The 20,193-nt window shown below is 33.4% G+C and overlaps 1 protein-coding gene across 3 annotated transcripts in view; it reads left to right on the top strand.

The window, feature by feature from the left end:
• The window catches only part of mpp3a (MAGUK p55 scaffold protein 3a), a 50,973-nt gene extending 32,602 nt beyond the window's left edge, over nucleotides 1–18,371 (top strand). Inside the window, exons 13-20 of one of the 3 annotated variants that reach the window (XM_056454037.1) lie at nucleotides 2,402–2,443; nucleotides 9,125–9,190; nucleotides 9,720–9,881; nucleotides 12,684–12,764; nucleotides 14,325–14,418; nucleotides 14,507–14,615; nucleotides 16,895–17,023; nucleotides 17,341–18,371. In XM_056454037.1, the coding sequence (XP_056310012.1) occupies nucleotides 2,402–2,443; nucleotides 9,125–9,190; nucleotides 9,720–9,881; nucleotides 12,684–12,764; nucleotides 14,325–14,418; nucleotides 14,507–14,615; nucleotides 16,895–17,023; nucleotides 17,341–17,520 (863 nt within the window). In that variant the 3' untranslated portion in view covers nucleotides 17,521–18,371. The remainder of the gene's footprint in view (nucleotides 1–2,401; nucleotides 2,444–9,124; nucleotides 9,191–9,719; nucleotides 9,882–12,683; nucleotides 12,765–14,324; nucleotides 14,419–14,506; nucleotides 14,616–16,894; nucleotides 17,024–17,340) is intronic. The other 2 variants (XM_056454038.1, XM_056454040.1) reach the window with 2 other exon arrangements.
• Nucleotides 18,372–20,193: the final 1,822 nt, after the last annotated feature.

The raw sequence follows: 20,193 nt of genomic DNA on the forward strand, positions 1-20,193 counted from the left end.
GGGCTAATAATTCTGACTTCAACTTTATATTTGAATTCCACTTTTTCCCATTACCTTATAAAGTAAACCTGCAGTTATAGTCACATATTTACAATATAAGTGTAGATAACTAGCAGAAATTCAAGAATTATCACTGATCAAAAACGTAGAGGAGTTTCATCACTTCATTCCCTTTTCCATTTAACCCCTTATCAAGTCTTATCGATGTCAATTATTATCTTTCTGTCCCTAAAGGTACATTTAGTAGTTTTACATTTACAATATTTATAATCACTCATCATTTACTGATTACGGAGAGTTTTGTTTGTCTGTTACTGTTGAGCCCCTATGTGAAATTCAATGAAAATACTATTTCATTGTTTTGAGAACAAAAATATTTACCAGCACACATTTGTTGATGAAAGTATACACCTAACGCTCCAACACAATCTCACAGCAATTCGTAACTTTTTGATTTAGTGGCTAATTCATATGAATTCATATGATCTCATTTGTACAGTTTAATACAATTTGCTTATCCCCAATGATGGTTGGGTTTAGGGACAGGGTTGGGTGCCACGTCTTCTTTTAAAATCGTACATTTCGTACGACTGAACTCGATCACGAACACGAATTCATATGAATTAGCCACTAAATTGACAAAATGTAAAATAGTTAAGTTTCCTCGTTATATCATATATAATACACACTTTTTATAATACGTACACAGCTACAAACATCAGTGCTACATTGAACTCTAAACAAACAAGAAACATGAGAGCAGTGTTTTGAGAAGCATTTATACTTAAGATCCATGCATTTTCTTTTTCTTTCTTTTTTTTGAGAAATTGAGCCATAGTTAAAAAAATCAAGCGTAAGCTTTTGAAAAACCATCCAACCAAACAAACAAAAGCATCAATCTCATGAATTGACCAATGTTTAACACGTCACGTTTTTTTATTTTTTTTTATTATGCTTTTATGCACAACATTTTGTGTATTGATGTGCACACACATCAGATCTATTTGTTTTGACATGTATGGAGTCAATCTAGGGCCATATATACTTGAAAAATAAAATACAGTTTCGCAAACAAAAAATAAAGTATTGAGCAAAATTAAATAAATAAATGAAAATTCCCAAAAATAGCATAGCGATTTTTTTTTTGAGAAATAAAAATAAAGAACTGCAAAGTGAAAATTAAGTTTTGAGATATTAAAAATGAAATTTGCAAACAAAAAAAACTGCAAATAAAAATCAAGCAGTGCAAAAAAATTAAAAAATATTAAAAAAAATATATATGTGCAAAACATTTTTATAGCATTGCCTTTACTAAGTCAAACGTTACGAGGGAACTTGGGTGTTTACAGCAGGCCTTAAATGGAGGCAGGTCTGGGCCTGCCTTAAACCTCCAAGTTCCCTTGACTCCGCCCCATTGTCAAATCCGGGCCACAAAGCGAAACACACAGAAACACGAAACGCAAAATTAAAACTGCAACACAAACTCATGGTTGACTAAAAAGCAAATCAAAATGAGCATTGCAATTGACTGGACGGGTTTTGTAAAGGCAATACTATAAAAATATTTTGCAAATAATTATATATGTATATATTTATTATTTATTTTTATTTATTTATTTATTTATTTTTTTAAATATTTTTTCTTAACTGCTTGATTTTTATTTGCAGTTATTTTTTTGTTTGAAAAATTAAACATTTTTCCTTTATTTTTGTTGCTAAATTTATTTATATTTCTGAAAAAGATATTTTTGTTTTGCTATTTTTGGAGATTTGCATTTTATTTATTTATTTCTGCTCAATACTTTATTTTTTGTTTGCAAAACTTTGTTTTATTTTGCTAGTATATATTGCCCTAGATTGACTCCATAGACATGAAGCATTAAACACGCAAAAATCGATCGCAAAATTAATTTTGGTGTGCAACATTCTTAAGCATTTCATCCAACACACAAAAAACTGAGTAAAGCACCTACAATTATTCATCATTTTCTTCCATAAATCATCTGTAGCCATCAGGTGAAGTTATATTGCCTTATTATTATTATTATTATTATTATTTTATTTATTTATTTATTTTTTTATCTGTATCATCATCCTTTTCAGTTCCTTGTTTTGATATCCATGTTGTTTGGAAAGATTGAACTATAAGATTCAACTATTGGGTTACATCTTAAAACTAAAATGTTACCCAACTGTTGGATTTGTCCATATTATTGCCCAAAGTTGGATTTAAACAACCTCTTTCACATCATCCCTTATTTCTTCCTGCCAAATAACAAACCTAGACTGCTGCCCGCTTTCCTACCCACCCGTCTAACTGTTGATCCTGCCTGTGTAAGTGCCGTTCCTGAGCCCTCTTTCCTCTGCTCACTCCCTGTCTCTCCCTGCTTGCCTCCTACAGAAGACTGTGACTGTGAGGGCTATTTCAATGGACAGTACATAGGTGAGAGCCTGCATGCCCACTCCTGAACCCACACGTACTAACCTTCTGCCTGAGCGAGCTTCTGTTGCTGCCCGTTTCTGTGCCAAGAGCCCTAGCTGAGCCCTTGAAGAGGGGAGGCCGGATTGGGGAAGTTTGTGGCAGCGTGAAGGGAATTTTAGGTCAATCTTTTACTGTGAAACCAATTTGCAGAGGTGCATTGAGGGTTTTCTGAAAAACAGACTTGGGTTTTACAGCTTTGATCTAGAATAGGGATAGAAAAAGTATGTGAGTGGAGTGGAACAACAGGAGTTTTCTCCTGAATGTTCAGTCCGTTTTAAATTTTTAGATTTACTACAGGTTTTCCATTTCACACTGCTTAAACACTGCAGAGAACCAAAGCAGCAGTGATAGCATAAAGCCCAAAACTATTCATACCCCTGTCAAATTCTGACTTAAAGCTTTTGTTTAAATGTAAAAAAAGCAGAGAAAATTTTTTTTTTCCTTAAAGATACCTCTGGTACATTGTCTTATTATCTTTTAGAAGAAGTTTGCATGTCATTACTGGTCCAAATAGCTTGCTGGTTGAATAAAAGTAACTTTAAATCAGAATTTAACAGGGGTGGGAATAATTTCAGGCTTGGCTGTATATACAATGTTTATAAACTATTTTATTAAATTTTTAAATATATATATTTTTCCCTATGCTCAATAAGGCTGCATTTAAAATATAGCAATACTATAAATATTTTTTTTTATAATTATTATACAACATTTGGTAACACTTTATTTTGATGGTCCATTTGAGTATTATTAGACTGTCTGCTTAGTATCTGCTGATACTGCTCCTTCAACAGACATTTAACTGACTATAAGAAACTTTATAAGTACATGTCAACTTACACTAACCCTAACCCCAACCTAACAGTCTACTTATAATCTAATGAGAAATAGTTGACATGTAGATGCAATGGTACTTAATTCAACAAACGGACCATCTAAATAAAGTGTGACTCAACGTACATCTTACTATTAATAAACAGCTAATTAGTAGTTTATTAAGCTAGCGTGTTAGTTAATGATTTGTTAATACCGAAAATTGTGACCTAAACTAAAGTGTTACCACTTAAAGAGATTCACACACAAAAAATTACATTCTGTCACCATTTACACAACCTCCAGTTCACTCCAGTTCAAATCCCGTTTGAGTTACTTTCTTCTGGACACAAAGGAAGATGGCTGTCAACGCTTTCCCCCCCCTACATATTCTTCAGAATATCTTGTTTTGTGTTCAACAGAAGAAAGAAAGTTTAAAGTTCATTAAAGTTTAAAATCACTTGAGTGTGAGTAAATGGTGAGGTTCATTTTTGGGTGAACTATCTCTTTAAATGGGGAAAACCTGAATTCTTAAAGGTCCCATGAAATTAAAATATTGTTAGTATCAGTATTATTCTTGTATTTTGTCACTTCCGCCCACATTCGCTACCCTAACCAGTGTTAATTTTGACTGCAACTTTTGATTTAGTCTTACTCTTAGTCTATTGACTAAAATTCCATTATAGTTTTAGTCTTATTTTAGTCTTCTAAATCATTTTAGTTTTAGTCGACTAAATTTTCATAAGATTTTAGTCGACTAAATCTACTCTTATGATGATGTAATCGCATCCCGTGTCTACTGTGTATCAGTTAACTATCAAATGTGTGTGTCTCATGCATCACACACCAAGATTAATTCTGATTGGATATTTTCCAAAAAACGTCCCTCAATCATATTCTCGTCTCATTTTTATTAGTCAACGAAAAGGTCAGTATATTTTTATTATAGTTGTAGTCATCATCACTTAATTTTATTTAGTTTTCGTCGGTAGAAACTTGTTCGTTACGACAATTATGACACAATTTTTGCCAATGAAATGAACGCTGAACCTGACCCCAACGTAACAGTGTACTTATAATCTAATTAGAATTAGTTAACATGTAGATGCAATGTAACTTAATTCAACAAACAAACCATCAAAATAAAGTGTGACTCAACATTTTAATTAATTATTTTCTTTTCTGTTAATATAAATCTTTTTATTAAGCAAAAATTTTATTTTATAATATAAAACGTGCTAAACCATAATACATTATACACTATTGTTTAAAATTTTGGAGTTAGATTAAAATATAAAAGTAATAAAGTAAATAAATAAGCAAGTGATTATTCAAGATTTATTATATTGGTCACAAGTAAGTGTAAGTATGGTTACGGTGTCTGATACATAAATCTTTCAGATTTTGAATGGTAGTGGGCATTTATATGAAATTATGCTTGGAAATCATATATGCCGTTCATTTTCATATAAAAAAATTATTTTGACAACTGTCTTAATCAACAATTGTCAAGACATCAGACAACTGTCAATAATTCTATCAATATACTTACATTAAAAATTATTCATATGCAATAATTTATTTAGGTTTGTTATTTATTTCTGTTTTTATTTTTTAAAAGTATATGCCACTTTTCCATAATTATTGTAAATAGTCTATAAGAACAGTATTTAATTTTTTGCTCTAGACAAAATCATGCCCTGCCCCGCTATCAAAAGTGATAGCAATGTACAAAATGTTAGCTAATTAAATAAAGCGCTAATTTGAGGATCTGTTAAAGGAGTGAAGAAAGGGTTTCGGTATATTCAGTTCATACAGTGTTAGATATTTCATTCACAGGCTATCAGGTTATTTTCAGAATGAGTAGCAGCTGGGGGAATCTTGCTAAAAATGTGTCAGTAGGGACGACCAGCAGGCTGACAGCTTTTTATCTGCATTTTTTCACTTTCTTTGACACCTCAAGTCTCTTCCTTGCAGTCTGTAAGGATGAGCTTGACAAAATTGAGACTGTGATTTTTGTGTGTGGCTTCCATAAGTATAGCAATAATATTTGAAATGCTAGGGCATTTTTACAGTGTCCTTGTTACAGTCTACTACATTTAATTACATGTAGTTCATTGTAGTACATGTAGTTCATTGAGTAAAATAAAAACTACATTCATTTACTATATGGTCAGCTGCATCTAAATATACATATATTATTCTTAGTGAGCTCATGGAATAGGTGTAATAAGGAACGACACTGTAAAATAACTTAAAAAAACATTATTATGCTAGAAAAAGAAAAAGATTTAAAATTCAGGAATACATTTATAAATTTAATAATTCTGAATTTTCAGCTTTGATCATAATAAGAAATGTTCTTGAGCATCAAAACAGCTTATTAGAAAGATTTCTGAAAGATAGTGATGAAAAAGCTTTGACATCATCAAAAATAAATGTTTTTAAAAGTATATTATTAAAGTTTATATTAAATAAAGTATTTATTAATTATGCTTATTAAACATATTAAAACAGAAAACTGCCAGAAAACTGTTTAATTGGATCTTACACAATATCACTGTTTTACTTTAGTTACAACAAAGCACAGACTAGTGGCCATTACAGACTTCTTTCAGAATCCTATTGACCCTAAACTATTGAAGCTGAAAATAGGGTGGGTGACTTCGTAATTCGACTTTTCCTCTACCAGATTTTAATTCCCAATGAAACTGGGAGGGAATAACTCACCTCGCCTTCCTCTTCTCTGGCAGGGCAGGTAATACCTTCCCTTAACCCAGTCTGTATGAATGTATTGCTCTGTTGCCTTCTGCTTTATTTAGTCCATCCCTAAAACCCCGCCCACTCAAAGCTGCTGCCCTTCTATTGGACACTCTGCACATTAAACCCTGCACGATTGGCTGTTCACTCACTCACTCAGTCTGGTGTGTGATGAGCTCATGTGTGTTATGCCAACTCTCAACCCATAAACACTGACCTAGAATCAGCTTAATAATCGAATAGTGTTAATTACAAGTCTGAATCAGTTTTAAGCTAGCTTGAACTACATTAGCTACTCTGCTACCAGCCCAATATGCTGAATATGTTCTACAATCTGAAATTGCTATGGCTTTTTATCCTTTATCTATATAAATCAGCTTTGAAACAATATATTTTGTAAATGTACATTGTGACTTTAATACTGGGAACTGTCTGACATCTAGAAATCAGACTTCCTCAAAGCATGGAATCTGCCTTCACAGACGTTTGTAAAACATCTGACAGACCTTTAATATCTGTAATGGTCTCTTATTTAAAAGTGTCTGTTTTTCTTTTCTTATAAACACTTGTTGCTTTAAGCTGTCTGGAAACTCCAAGTATAGATAAATATATTATTAGGCATGGGACACTAACTAGTTTCAAGGTTTACCGCGGTTTGGAAAAGTTAAGGTTTTAAAACCACAAAAATGTTCTGTTTTACCTTTCCTAAAGTATATGGAAGGTTTTTATTATTTGTTTTTTAAAATGTGTTGTAAACAAATCTGTGTTTTTGAAACTAATGAAGAAAGCCAATAATTCAATATATATAAGTCAATAATTTATTTTTATTATTAAGCCTGACATGTTTACTGTTCCAAAATATTATCAATGTTTCCTAAAATAAAATGTATTTTGTTCAATGGTAGGAAAAGTTCTTGTTTTTACCTAGACATGTAAAAGAACACATTTTAGAACAGTAATCACAATACCATAAAACCGTGATATTTTTATCCAAGGTTATCATACCATCAGAAACTTATACTGGCCCATGCCTATATATTATATTTGGTAGTGTGTAAAACGAATCCAACACCCTCCACCAAATACCAATTTCCTAGCAAGAACAGAAATTCAACACATTGCAGACAAACTAAGTGTGTGCAGTACATGTGGTGTTGTGGAGTATGGAGGTTAATCAAGGACAAATACTTTAACCCTTGTATGGTGTTTAGGTCTGTGAGACCCGTTTTCAGTTTTTTTCAAAAGAAAAATTAAACAATGAATTCTTTTTTCAACCTGAAATTCATTGGCTTTAGCTTATTTTCTGTGAAGAACATAAATCCTAACAAATTTTCAATGACCGCAAAATGTACCTCCCTCCACACATTTACATTACATACAAGGTGTTCGGGTCCACTGGACCCAGGTCTAATAAAAGTCTTGAAAGTGTAGGCTTATCACAACTGATCAAGATGGCCAAAAGATTATGATCAGCAGCTTCTGATGTCCATAACAATGTTGGGAACGATACGAAAAAAAAAATCTGTGAATTAAATTTTTTTCATAACATTAATAAAAAAAAAAAAAAAAACGAGAAGCACATTAATTCATCAATATGATCTAACAAAGGTAAAGGGGAAAAATTAACCATGTTTGCTGTTCATATGGATTGTAATTGGGATGAAGTGAACATTTGTTGAGTAATTTTACATTAAATAGTTTGATAGTGTTAATTTGGAAAGCCAAAACTCTAGCGGGTCCACCAGACCCATGAACACTGGCTGAGTAACAAAAATACGAACACCACACACGGGTTAAATAAAGCATATGGAAATGTATTCATTTTGACTGTGCCAAAATACTTTAAAGCAATATTCTCAAACTCAATTCCTGGAGGGCAGCAACTCTGCATAGTTTAGCTCCAACCACCTCCACTCACACCTGCTGAATAGTCTCTTGTAGTCTTGAACACCTTGATTAGCTGGATCAGCGGTGTTTGATTAGGGTTGGAGCAAAACTGTGCAGAGCTGCGGCCCTTCAGGAATCCAATTTGAGACCTACAGTATACTTTAAAGGAAGCATATGGAAATGGATTAATTTTGAAAATGTTAAGATGATAGTTTTAAGAATGTTTATATATTATGTGTTGACAACACAGTTTGATCATTCAGGTGAAATTTAACAAAACCTAATATAACATTGGATATTGCATATGAGTAAACATGATTTTGTAAGTACTGCACATGTTTTCGCAGCTATGAAAAAAAGTAACTGCTGGGAATTTTTCACTTTTTCTGGATTTACAATTTATTCCACAATTTACTGTCTCTTTATTGTCTTCTAAATTTTAAATAAAAAGGTAGTAATCTAGAGCACAAGACAATTGATCAAAATAACAAAAATATGCCATGCTTTGAGATGTTTATATAAATCTTTAGGCCACCCAATAACAGTATTTTAACTTCAGAAGAGTTATCAAGAGTTGTTGGAGCAACCCTGCTTTTAAATCACAACAAATGAAAACATTTGTTATTTTGATTGATGGCTTTTATTATTTAATGATTTTTTTTATTTTTAATTTGGGAGAAATGTTATCAGACCCATAGAGAACAAAAATAATAACATTTTACTTAACAGAAACTAGAAACTTGTCTTTACTTTTGTCTGATTGCCTATCTGTCTATGCTATATGCAAATGTGGTCTCCAATATTGCAATTTCATTGGTTACTGATGCATTGACAAGGTTGTCACATCGGCATGGTCCCATTTCACATTTCATTTAAAGGCTTTTGGCCACGAATAACCTCCATACTAGCATTTGTGTACCAAAAAATGTCTAAAACATGTATAGGGTTTGTAAATTGTGTTCTATTTAGCAGATTTTGCTAGACTTAAATCTCATGCATGCTGCAGAGGTTCCTTCACAATGTGTAGTGCAGATTTCATGCTCACCAAATTCAGGGATAGTGCCGGAGTTCAACACAGTAATAAATGACCTGAAGTTTAAACTGCAAGCTGATTTTGGGTCAGTTGTTGAGAGCAGAGTGTGGCTTATGCACAAGTGTGAGGTGGTCTAATGCGCATTGTAGTCTCTTCGAAGTGTAATGCAGTGGCTCCCTCCTGTGGCCAAGTGTTTTCCTGGGATTTTTACTCAGGTACAGTCCCCACTAACCTCCATATCCTAAAAAATAACACACTTACATTACTTTTCATCAGATCATGAGCTATCAGCTGTTGGAGGGCAGGGTGAAGTGTAGAGTTATGATAAAAGAGTTGAACTGGAAGTGTTAGTGCTTAGGTTATGGTTTCAATCGGGAATTGAATAATTAGCATTAGCATGAATAATTAGCATTATACATATGAAGTGAAAGTGTGAGTGCTTATTTGTAAATCAATTACTGTTAATGCTTAATTTTAACTTTGTTTACTCTTTTGATTGTGTTTTAAGTAATATTTTCATAACACATTTATTTTGATTGTATAAAGTTTATTCAATTGAAATATAATTTGTATTAATTTATGTGCATTACACGAATAAATAACCTTTATATTTGAATATATAAGCTTACTGAACCCAGATATTGATAGCGATAGTACACAAACAAATCTATAAATCTTAATTTAACTTGATAAATAACTAATAATAAATAATGTTTTAATTGTGACCTCTTGATTTTGTCTCAGCTGGTTTAAGGAGAAGTTTCCGTCTTAGTCGAAAGGACCGTCGCGGATCTTCAGGAGAGGCCAATGTTTCTGACCAGAATGACACAGACTTCCTGACCTATGAAGAAGTGACACGTTATCAGCAGCGGTCCAATGAAAGACCTCGATTAGTAGTTCTCATCGGTAAGATCATATACAAAACAATTTGTACCTTTTATTTTGTGCAATGCGCATTTTTGCTGTAATAAACAACCCACTGGTTAAATGAAACCATCAAAAACTATTTAATATATATAAACTGAATGCACATTAAAAACATTGTTGTAACATTTACCATGACAGCCCCTCTTGTAAAGACGTTTTTGTTGAAAAGCAAAACTCTTAATTATTATATAGTGATTCATAATTAAGTACATATAATTTATCTTTAAAATGCACAGCATCTTCAATAATTGACTCCTTGAAGAGATAATTCACCCTAAAATTAAAAATCTTTCATTATTTACTCACCCAGTAGATGTTTCAAATATTTATGAGTTTATGTTTTCTGTTAAACACAACATAAGATATTTTGAAAAATGTTGGAAACTTGTAACCATCAACTTCCGTAGTATCTTTTTATCCCAAATATGGAAGTCAATGGTTTCAGGTTTTCAGCTTTCTTCACAATATCTTCTTTTGTGTTCAACTGAAGAAAGTAACTCATAAAGGCTTGGAACCAACTGAGATTGATTAAATGGTAAGTATTTTTATATTTGGATGAACCATCCATTTAAACTACCGATAAAGTCTTTACTAACCTGGTTAATTGAATTACACGTTCTGATGATACACTGACCTCTAGTGGTAATAGTGATTTCACACAACTTCAGAATTTCACTTTGATCTCTCAGTCATTATATCGCACACAATTTCTCATAATGTAGCACTTTATGTAAATAAGCTACTGTATATCTTACTAATTCTAGAATTAAGGGTACATTTCAAGCATTTTTTATTAATTTCCCTTCAACTGGAATGATAACAAATGCATAATTTAGAGGAAACTGAATCCATTATTAATGTAAAACAATGTAAAATGCTTAAATATGATAGGGAACATTTGATTTTGTTACTAATTGTTGTTTAACTTGTTGTTTACAGACCATTTTGAGGGATGTAAACAAAAACAATGGTCTCAACGTGTTTCTTGTTTCACATATTTATTTTCTATAGCTTCCGAGAATCCAAAAAGAGCCACATATTGATAAATAATGCTATGATAGCTGTTTTAACATTGAGTTATGATTGATTTGCCTCTTCTTACTGTTATGAAATTATGAAATAGTTTAATAACGAGCAGGAAATGTTCATCAGCCAATGACATGACAACATTGAAATAATCTATGAACTACTTTATAAACCACAACAGAGAATCAGTAACAGAGTTGACATTTTCTGTACTTTAGCATGTCTGAAACAAAATCTTATGTATTTTAATCATATTATTGTTTTAAAAAATATATACGAAAAAAAAGAAAATCACTGAAATATCACAATAACAGAGTTGACAAATAATTAATCTACTGTTATTAATTTTTCAAATTAATAAATTTTTTTTGAACAAATTAATAAGAAGAATACACATCATGCCTCAATGCCTTCCAAAGTTTCCTGTCGGAGGAAGTAACATCAAAGAAGTTACATGTTTTTCTTGCAGTGCTTTACAGATTGTTGTACCTTTTCATAAACAAAGTAGCAGAACTGACCAAAATACAATAACAGACAAAATTCATTAATTTTCCTTCAGCTTACTCCCTTATTTATCAGGGGTCGCCACAGCGGAATGAACTACCAACTGTTTTGGCATATGTTTTACGCAGCGTATGCCCTTCCAGCCTCAACCCAGTACTGGGAAACACCCATACACTCTCACATTTGGCTCATACACTATGGCCAATTTTGTTTACCCAATTCACATATAGCACATGTGTTTGGACTGTGGGGGAAACCGGAGCACCCGGAGGAAACCCATGCCAACACGGGGAGAACATGCAAACTCCACACAAAACTGCCAACTGACTCAGCCGGGACTCGAACCAGTGACCTTCTTGTTGTGAGGTGACAGTGCTAACCACTGAGCCATCGTTTCACCCAACAAACAAAATCAGTTTTTTTTTTAATAAACTTTAATATTTCAGAATTAAGTATATATGATCAGTGGAAACAGTCAAAAACAGGAATAGTGTGAGCCTTTTAGTTAATACAACAAAGTACAAAAAAAAACGTAATACATATACACACACACATGCAAACATTATTTATCAAAACAATTATTACAGAGATACAGTTGAAGTCAGAATTATTAGCCTTAAATTTTTTTTTTCTTTTTTAAATATTTCCCAAATGATGTTTAACAGAGCAAGGACATTTTCATAGTATGTCTGATAATATTTTTTCTTCTGGAGAAAGTCTTATTTGTTTTATTTCGGCTAGAATAAAAGCAGTTTTAAAATTTTTAAAAACCATTTTAAGGTCAAAATTATTAGCCCCTTTAAGCAAATTTTTTTCCCGACTCTCAACAGAACGAACCATCATTATACAATAACTTGGCTTATCACCCTTACCTGCCTAGTTAACCTAATTAACCTTGTTAAGCCTTTAAATGTCACTTTAAGCTGTATAGAAGTGTCTTGAAAAATATCTGGTAAAATATTATTTACTGTCTTCATGGCAAAGATAAAATAAATCAGTTATTAGAAATTATTATGTGTTGAAAAAATGTGTTGAAATGTGTTGAAAAAATCTGCTCTCCGCTAAACAGAAATTGAGGGAAAAAATAAACAGGGGTGCTAATAATTCAGTTGGGCTACTAATTCTGACCTCAACTGTATATAGTTAATATTAAAAGCGGTTTATAAATAATAGAGGGTTTATCTTGGAGACCCCAAATGTACCCACAGTTCTGGAATGACCCATATGATCATTTTAACTATCTTTGTTTAGGTTCTCTGGGAGCACGAATCAACGAATTGAAGCAGAAAGTGATAGCAGAAAATCCCCATCGTTATGCTGTGGCCGTACCCCGTATGTCTTTTCTCATTCTCATTTCTTATTCAGGATAAAAATAAGTGTTTTTACACTAAATTATACACAACAGTCAAACCATAAACACAAACTGTGAACCATTTCATAACCTATTCAACTTTAGAAATGATCTGTGAACTTTACAATCAGTATGGGATAGAAGTTTTGATAACCTTTTCTATAGTGATGGACATTTGAGTAAAATGGCTTCCCGAAAAGAAGAATTTTAGACCAAGACTTGATTTTGTTTATTGAGAATAGACTGGATGGCTGTGGTTTGCTATAAGTAAATCTAAAGTCAATGACAAGCTGTCCCGCTTTCATGAATGTAAACAAGAGATTCAAGAAGATGAATGGGAAGTTATTTTTGAGTAAAGATTACAAGACATGAAGGTTACACTTTATTTTACAGTATGTGTGCTTACCCAGCAGGCACACAACAACCTAAGACATCAGTATTAAGTAAGATTTAGGTCAGGACATCAGGTGATCAAAATTCAATGTCTAGCCACAGTCTAAGGACAACGTTATTTTGAGGTCCAATAACGACGTCAAGTTATGTTGATATTTGGTTGATTTTAGGTTTGACATTGATCTCAGCCCGACATTGGGTTCTGACGTCAACCCGATTTTCATTTCCAAACAAAATGCAACATCCCCATGACGCTGGGGTACAACGTCAATATGATGTCATGTTGACATCCTGTGCCTGCAGGGTAGTATATACTTAAATAACTGGGTTAAAGGGATAGTTTTCAACCAAAATGAAAATTTACTCACTATTTACTGTCCTCTTGACTGGCGTTAAACCTTTATGAGTTTCTTTCTTCTGTACACAACAGACGATATTTGGAAGAAAGCTGAAGACCTGTAACCGTTGACTTCCATATTAGGAAATACAAACAATATGGAGGTCAGTGGTTACAGGACAGAAATAATCTCAAGGTTTGAAATAAGTAAAGGATGAGTAAACAAGAGAATATTAGATGAGAGAATATTACATTTTAGATGAACTTTCCCTTTAAGTTCAGATGTAAGTTTAGGGATACTAGTTATGTAATGACAATGACATGTACATAGTGTGTACATGCAAAACAGGACAAAAGTGCTACCAAAATAATGATGTGCATGGAAAGATAGCTGTCCCTTTACAAGTGTTGTTGACTTTAAATTATCAAAAATTGTCATACCATCACACTCTTTCTAACTCGATGACACAAAATGTAGTTTTTTTGAAGATTATCCAGGTCAGTTTTGGCCTTGTTTGATAATGAGTATGAAATAATATTAGGTCTGCTGAGCATCAAAAGGATGCAAAAGCACATATGGACCACTTTGATGATATTTTTATGGTCCTTTTGTGTTTTTTTTCTTCTTTTCTTTTTCTTTTTTTGAAGCTTGAAAGCTTCAGTCCCATTATAATTGCATGAAAAACAGTCTGGAATTTCACATTGTGATTCACACAAAGAAAGTCATATGCGTTTGCAAGTACATGAAGGTGAATAAATGAGAATCTCTTTAAACCATATGACAATTGTGTCTCTCTGTCTTCCATCACAGACACCACACGACCAAAAAAGAGCCATGAGAAGGAGGGAGTGGAGTACCACTTTGTGACTAAGCAGGCCTTTGATGCAGATGCACAGAATAACAAGTAAGAGATGCTGTGATGTGCTACAGCTAAACAAGTTTCATCCATTTGTATCCTGCTGTCATGCCTGATTTCAATTATTTGTCTGCAGATTTATAGAATATGGAGAGTATAAGGAGAATCTGTATGGGACCAGTATAGAAGCCATCCGCTCGGTTCAAGCCAAAAACAAAATGTGTCTGGTAGATGTACAGCCGGAGGTAAATTAAAGCAGTATTTGCCCTCAGAGTTGATTAAAACCTCAAAACTATTTTCTGACCAAAAAAAAAAATGCAAATTTAATGTATTTATGCAATTGGTGCTGCTTATTTTTATTTCTCATTATTTTTCTCATTTACAGTCCATAACCAAAAGAAAGTCTTTCTCCAATGCTGATGTGCAATGACTGGTTTCACCTTCAGGTGGAGCTACTTGCCTTTTGAAACAAGCGTATTAGTCGTTCAGCCACAAGCTGCACTTGAGACCCAATGGCTGGAATCCTTCTTGTAGTGATGGGAGGCATTTTACCTTACACTTGCTCTCAGACATTTCATTTTTCATTTTCTAGATTTTACTGCTATTGGCTGAACATAAAATTTATCAGGGCGTGCAGAGCCCATAATCTTCGTAATGTGTGGTTTTGTAGATGTACTTGAAAGGTTAAAAATAGTTATATGTTTAACATCACTTGGTGGTTATGATCTAGATATATAACAGTAGATATACAGTATGTAGAACATTGGTCTCAAACTCAATTCATGGAGGGTCGCAGCTATGCAAAGTTTTGCTCCAACCCTAATCAAACTCAGCTGATCCAACTAATCAAGGTGTTCAAGACTAGTAGAGACTACTAGATCAGCTGTGTTTGATTAGGGTTGGAGCAAAACTGTGCAGAGCTGCGGCCCTCCAAGAATCGAGTTTGAGACCTTTGATGTAGAACGATAGATCAGGGTTTCCGTGGGTCATGAAATTTGTGGAATATTATGGTATTTTAAAAGGTTCTATTCTAGACATTAAAGTCAGGAATTTTTCATTAGATTTTGGAATATCAGGGTTTTTTTGTTTGTCGCTTTTTGAAATTGCAGTTTCTATTTATCAAAATGGAATTTTTCAATATATATTTTTAGAATATGCTGTTTTGAAACTTATTTCAGGGTATTTTTCAGTTCCATTTTAATTCATTTCAACGGGCAATCACTTAAAGGGGGACCTATTATTCAAAAGTGTGTGATTATTGTCAGACTATAATGGTATCAATTAATTAACTTTATTTTTTATAATCACACTTCATAGAAACACTCCGTAGAAACTCTGACATTCTCTCTCTCATAAGAGGGAGAAAGTCCCACCCATTAGTGATGATTACTCCCTCATTAATATGGACAGCCCTGAATAAGAAGCAGCCTTCCACCATTAGATATTTCGCACTGTACCTGCTATAGATAATGACAGAATTTAAGAGGCATTATAAGTGAGTTTTAGGACACACAAATAAACACTGTGTCTCTACAAACTGCCTTCTTCTGAGACACTCCTTTTCACATTTTCAGCTTTCACAGAGATGACTGTTTTGAATCTGCCATTATGTTGACAGATCAGCATTTGTAGCTCAACACTCTTTTGAAAAGAGCACAATCTTATTTGAATTTAAAACAACAGTCACTAAAATGACACAACTTGGATTAAAGCATAAAATGGGCAGTTTCAGAAAATATTTCTAACAAATATTTGTGAGGTATTTTGAGCTGAAACGTCATCAGACTTATTTTACATCATGTAAAAAGGGGCATAATAGGTTCTCATTCAAGTCAAATGCAGTCACCAGAGTGCTAACATGCAGGATGATATAAATATGAAAAGTTTTGGTTTCAAAATGACCACATCGAAAACAGGATGAAGATGGCAGAAAAGCGAAATGTAAAGTTTATAAAACTACTATTGAGTTATCAAATATGAGAGAGTGTCTATCCAGTATCTAAGTATCTTAGATTAAAAAAAAAGGAGGTAGATTATGCATTGATGTTCTCATAGTAGCTATTGAAGTAATGGTAAGTGATATTCAAGCTAACATCATTTTAAAATTGTTATTATTTTTAACATATATAATAATTCAATGTTATATTATCAATATATAAGCACAACAGCGGCTGTTTTTTTTTTTTTTTTACCAGTGTAACCCAGGGAAAAGTCAGTGAATTTTATATTTGGCTTAAAGTGGGAACCCAGACAGATATAGATAGATATTAAAAGACTTATTTGAAACTTTTGTGTGTGTGTGTGTGTGTATGTGCGTGTGTGTAATTTTTTCTGTCTTTCCTTTCTTGATTTACTGGCTAATTTGTATGAATTGGTATGATCTCATTTGTACAGTTTAGTATGATTTGCTCATCCCCCAATGATGGTTGGTTTTAGGGGTAGGGTTTTGTGCCACAGCTCCTTTTAAAATTTGCACATTTTTGTACGGTTGACCTGACCAATTGTTTTGTTTTGTCCTCCACAGGCTCTGAAAGCCCTGCGAACAGCTGAATTTAAGCCTTATGTGATTTTTGTGAAACCGAGAATCCCAGAGAGCCGCAGACGCCGCAGTGCCGCCACATCGCCAGGAGGAGGAGAACACGGCAGAATCACAGTGAGTCTGATTACAGGTTTACATCACTCAGCTCTCAAAAAACCCACTGATCAACGACAATTCCTGCAGCCTCTCAAAAATCAGCCTCCAAACGGTGTAATTTAATAATAATTGCAATAAAATTGCCAACTGTCTGGATCTGAAAATCAGCATAAGGTTCGTCTCACTTGCAAAATTTAGGGGTAAAAATCAGAGAAAATCTACAGACACGGCTTGATTATTATTATATTTCTTTCACATGTCTACTGACTTCTCTTTCGTTTGATTGTCAGAATTAATATTCATGTCCCACGCTCTCTTGTCTTTTCACCTTCCAGGAGGAGGACCTGCAGGAAATGCGTCTCTCAGCGCAGCAGATCGATCAACAGTATGGTCACCTCGTGGATCGGGTCCTGATCAAGGAGGACACTGCCAGTGCCTGCACAGAACTACGTAGCATCCTGGAGAGGTTGGAAAGGGAGACTTTTTGGGTTCCTATTAGCTGGGTCAGACCCTAAGATCAACCACTTCAGCTTCATTTCAGACTTTTGATCAACACTTCCACTGAAAGCTTCTTTTCTTCCATGAAGTGCAGCCGAAATGCACTCATTCTCCTGGGACAGGCTCCTCAGAGCTCTGCCGTCAATGAAAGAAGCCACAAACAGGCTAAATAAGAGATTTAAAGTGACACAGATCACTGAAGTTTGAGCAGATTTTGTTTTCAGGCTGGGACATGCAGGCACATAAGCACTTGTTTTGGCATGAGTGATTTAATTTATTTTTTAATGACATTAGTTATTTATTATTTGCCATAACAGTTTGTTTACTTGATACGCTGTAGCTTCCTTTTAGGTTATTTAAGCAGTTTCAATAGACTGTTCACTGAAGCAATACTTTATGTGTAACTGTCAGCTTATGTTATAATTAAGGGATTGACCTTTGTTAGTAAATGGCTGTGGATTGTGGGCATCGTTTCTGGCTTGATCGAAAGTGAAATTTGCAGGTCGTACACTAAAAATGGAGCCATTCCCCACACATACCCATGCAGAGACTCATTTAGCAGCCATAACCAAACTGTACATTTTAACTTCATAAGCTTTTTGTTGTCACATTTAAATTGCAGAAATCAGGTTCTTTTTGAAGAGCAAGGCTGATCATAGTTTCATAGGAAATTATTAAACTCCTGCTGTGCCAACAACTGTCAATGTAACAAGCTTTTTTTTCTTTTCTTAACATTTTCTTTATTCAAAGGGTTATGAAATACCACGCCAAAGCACTTAAGCTGTGTAAATATGTAACTAAGCATCATGGAGTTTCAGTTCCCTAGGTGTAGTTGTGCTGAGACAGTAATACATGGGGGTGTGCGATATTGACAAAAAATTATATATATATATATATATAGTGCTCAGCATATACAGTATGAATACACCCCCCACAAATCTTTCATTTAAATAATTCCTTTCTATAGGATGCTTTACAATATTATATTTGTGCATATACATTAGTTTAATCAGTACCGAAGACAAATCTGGAGCTCATCTAACAAAAGAACTTACAATACTGCTTCAAAAATTAGTAGCCCAAATTTATGTTAGGGAAAGATATTAAATACAAATTTTACAAAATTAGCAAAAATCAAGAGAAACAAAACATATATACAATTTTGTTGAAATGTAGTTAGATTTTTTTTGCAATATTTTGCATGAATTTAAATGTATTCTGTGACTAAAATTTTATTTTAATAAATATATCTGTTTAATAAATCTGTTTTGTTCAAATGCACCGATATATATTACCCATATTTACTAAGAAATGGATAAAAGTATTCATTTTCAAAATGGGGTGTACTCATAGTGCTGAGCACTGTATATATTTCTTGGTTTTACATTTTTAAGGGGTTGTGGGACGGGTTAAATAATAAACACAATTTGGATGAATGTGATCTTGTTCTGGTTCCTTCACCGGTTAAGGCTACTAAAACTGCCAGGTTTTTGGAATTATGGTGGAATTATGTTAATCATGACTCAAATGATTCATTCAAAGGAACAGATTCATTCAGGAACAAGAAAGAAGTGTTGCTCTGAAATGCACAAATGTTCTGCTCTGGCAGAATTCTTTTAATGAATTGTATAAAATCAATATTACACTTGTGATAAAACACACACGCTAATATTCAGGAAAACAACAATCTTGCTCGTGTGATATTTCTTAACTAATTCATACTATATACATGCATAAAAATCATAGAGGGAGATTTTTTATGTTTCATATCTTAGGGTTGTTCTGCAAGACTGTCAAAATGAGTGATTCAATAATGTCAACTCACACACTGTAGTTTCAACAACTATGATGCTATCATCATTAAATATCGCACACCTCTTATCCAACATGCCTCTTATTCCAAACTAATGGAACAGTTGATTGTTCATCTGTGTATATCTGCATCATGTGCTCATGCATTTTTGCCATTTAACTTGCACATCTTTCTAGAACATTCTGCCATTTCCCAGATTCATAGAATTTGTTTTGATCCTACCTCACTCCGATTTTGAACTGAAATCTGTCGTCTTTGTTGTAAGCTCCCATTGTTCGATGTAAATTCCTAAATGTATGTTATGTCCTGATTGCAAGTAAGAAATAAAAAAAAATTATCAAAAACATTCTTGTCTTGATTAAGCACAAATTTTGACATATTATTTAGCTTCTTTCCTCTACGAAGTGTACTATAAATATTCTAAAGCATGCAATTATTTTCAGGGAAACACACATCTAAAGTTTTTCAAGTGGATCATGATCACTTTACAGATCTCCGTGGGAAATATCTTCAGATGTTCTGAAAGTGTTTAAAACCTACAACAGCAGAAGATCCAAAACCCACCAACCAAAGATAAATAATAGGAAACTTTCCTACTTTCTGAAAACACAGAATCTCCTTCTCCCTCTCTCCCATACAAAAACACATACAGTGTAGACACACTTGCACAAGCACACACAGACTTGTTGTATAACAGGCTCTAATCTGTGCTTATGGTTCCAAAATGCATTAAGACCTGAAAATATATTTGGGAGCATTTGTGTGAGTGCAAATAATTGTGGTGTGGGATGTTTCTCTATAAAACATTTGCTAATTACTGCACAGTATGTGCCTATCAGGGTGAGATATAGTGGATATTGGGTATAATTCTACTCAT

The sequence above is a fragment of the Danio aesculapii genome, chromosome 3 (genome assembly GCF_903798145.1).
Source record: "Danio aesculapii chromosome 3, fDanAes4.1, whole genome shotgun sequence".
NCBI lineage: Eukaryota > Metazoa > Chordata > Actinopteri > Cypriniformes > Danionidae > Danio > Danio aesculapii.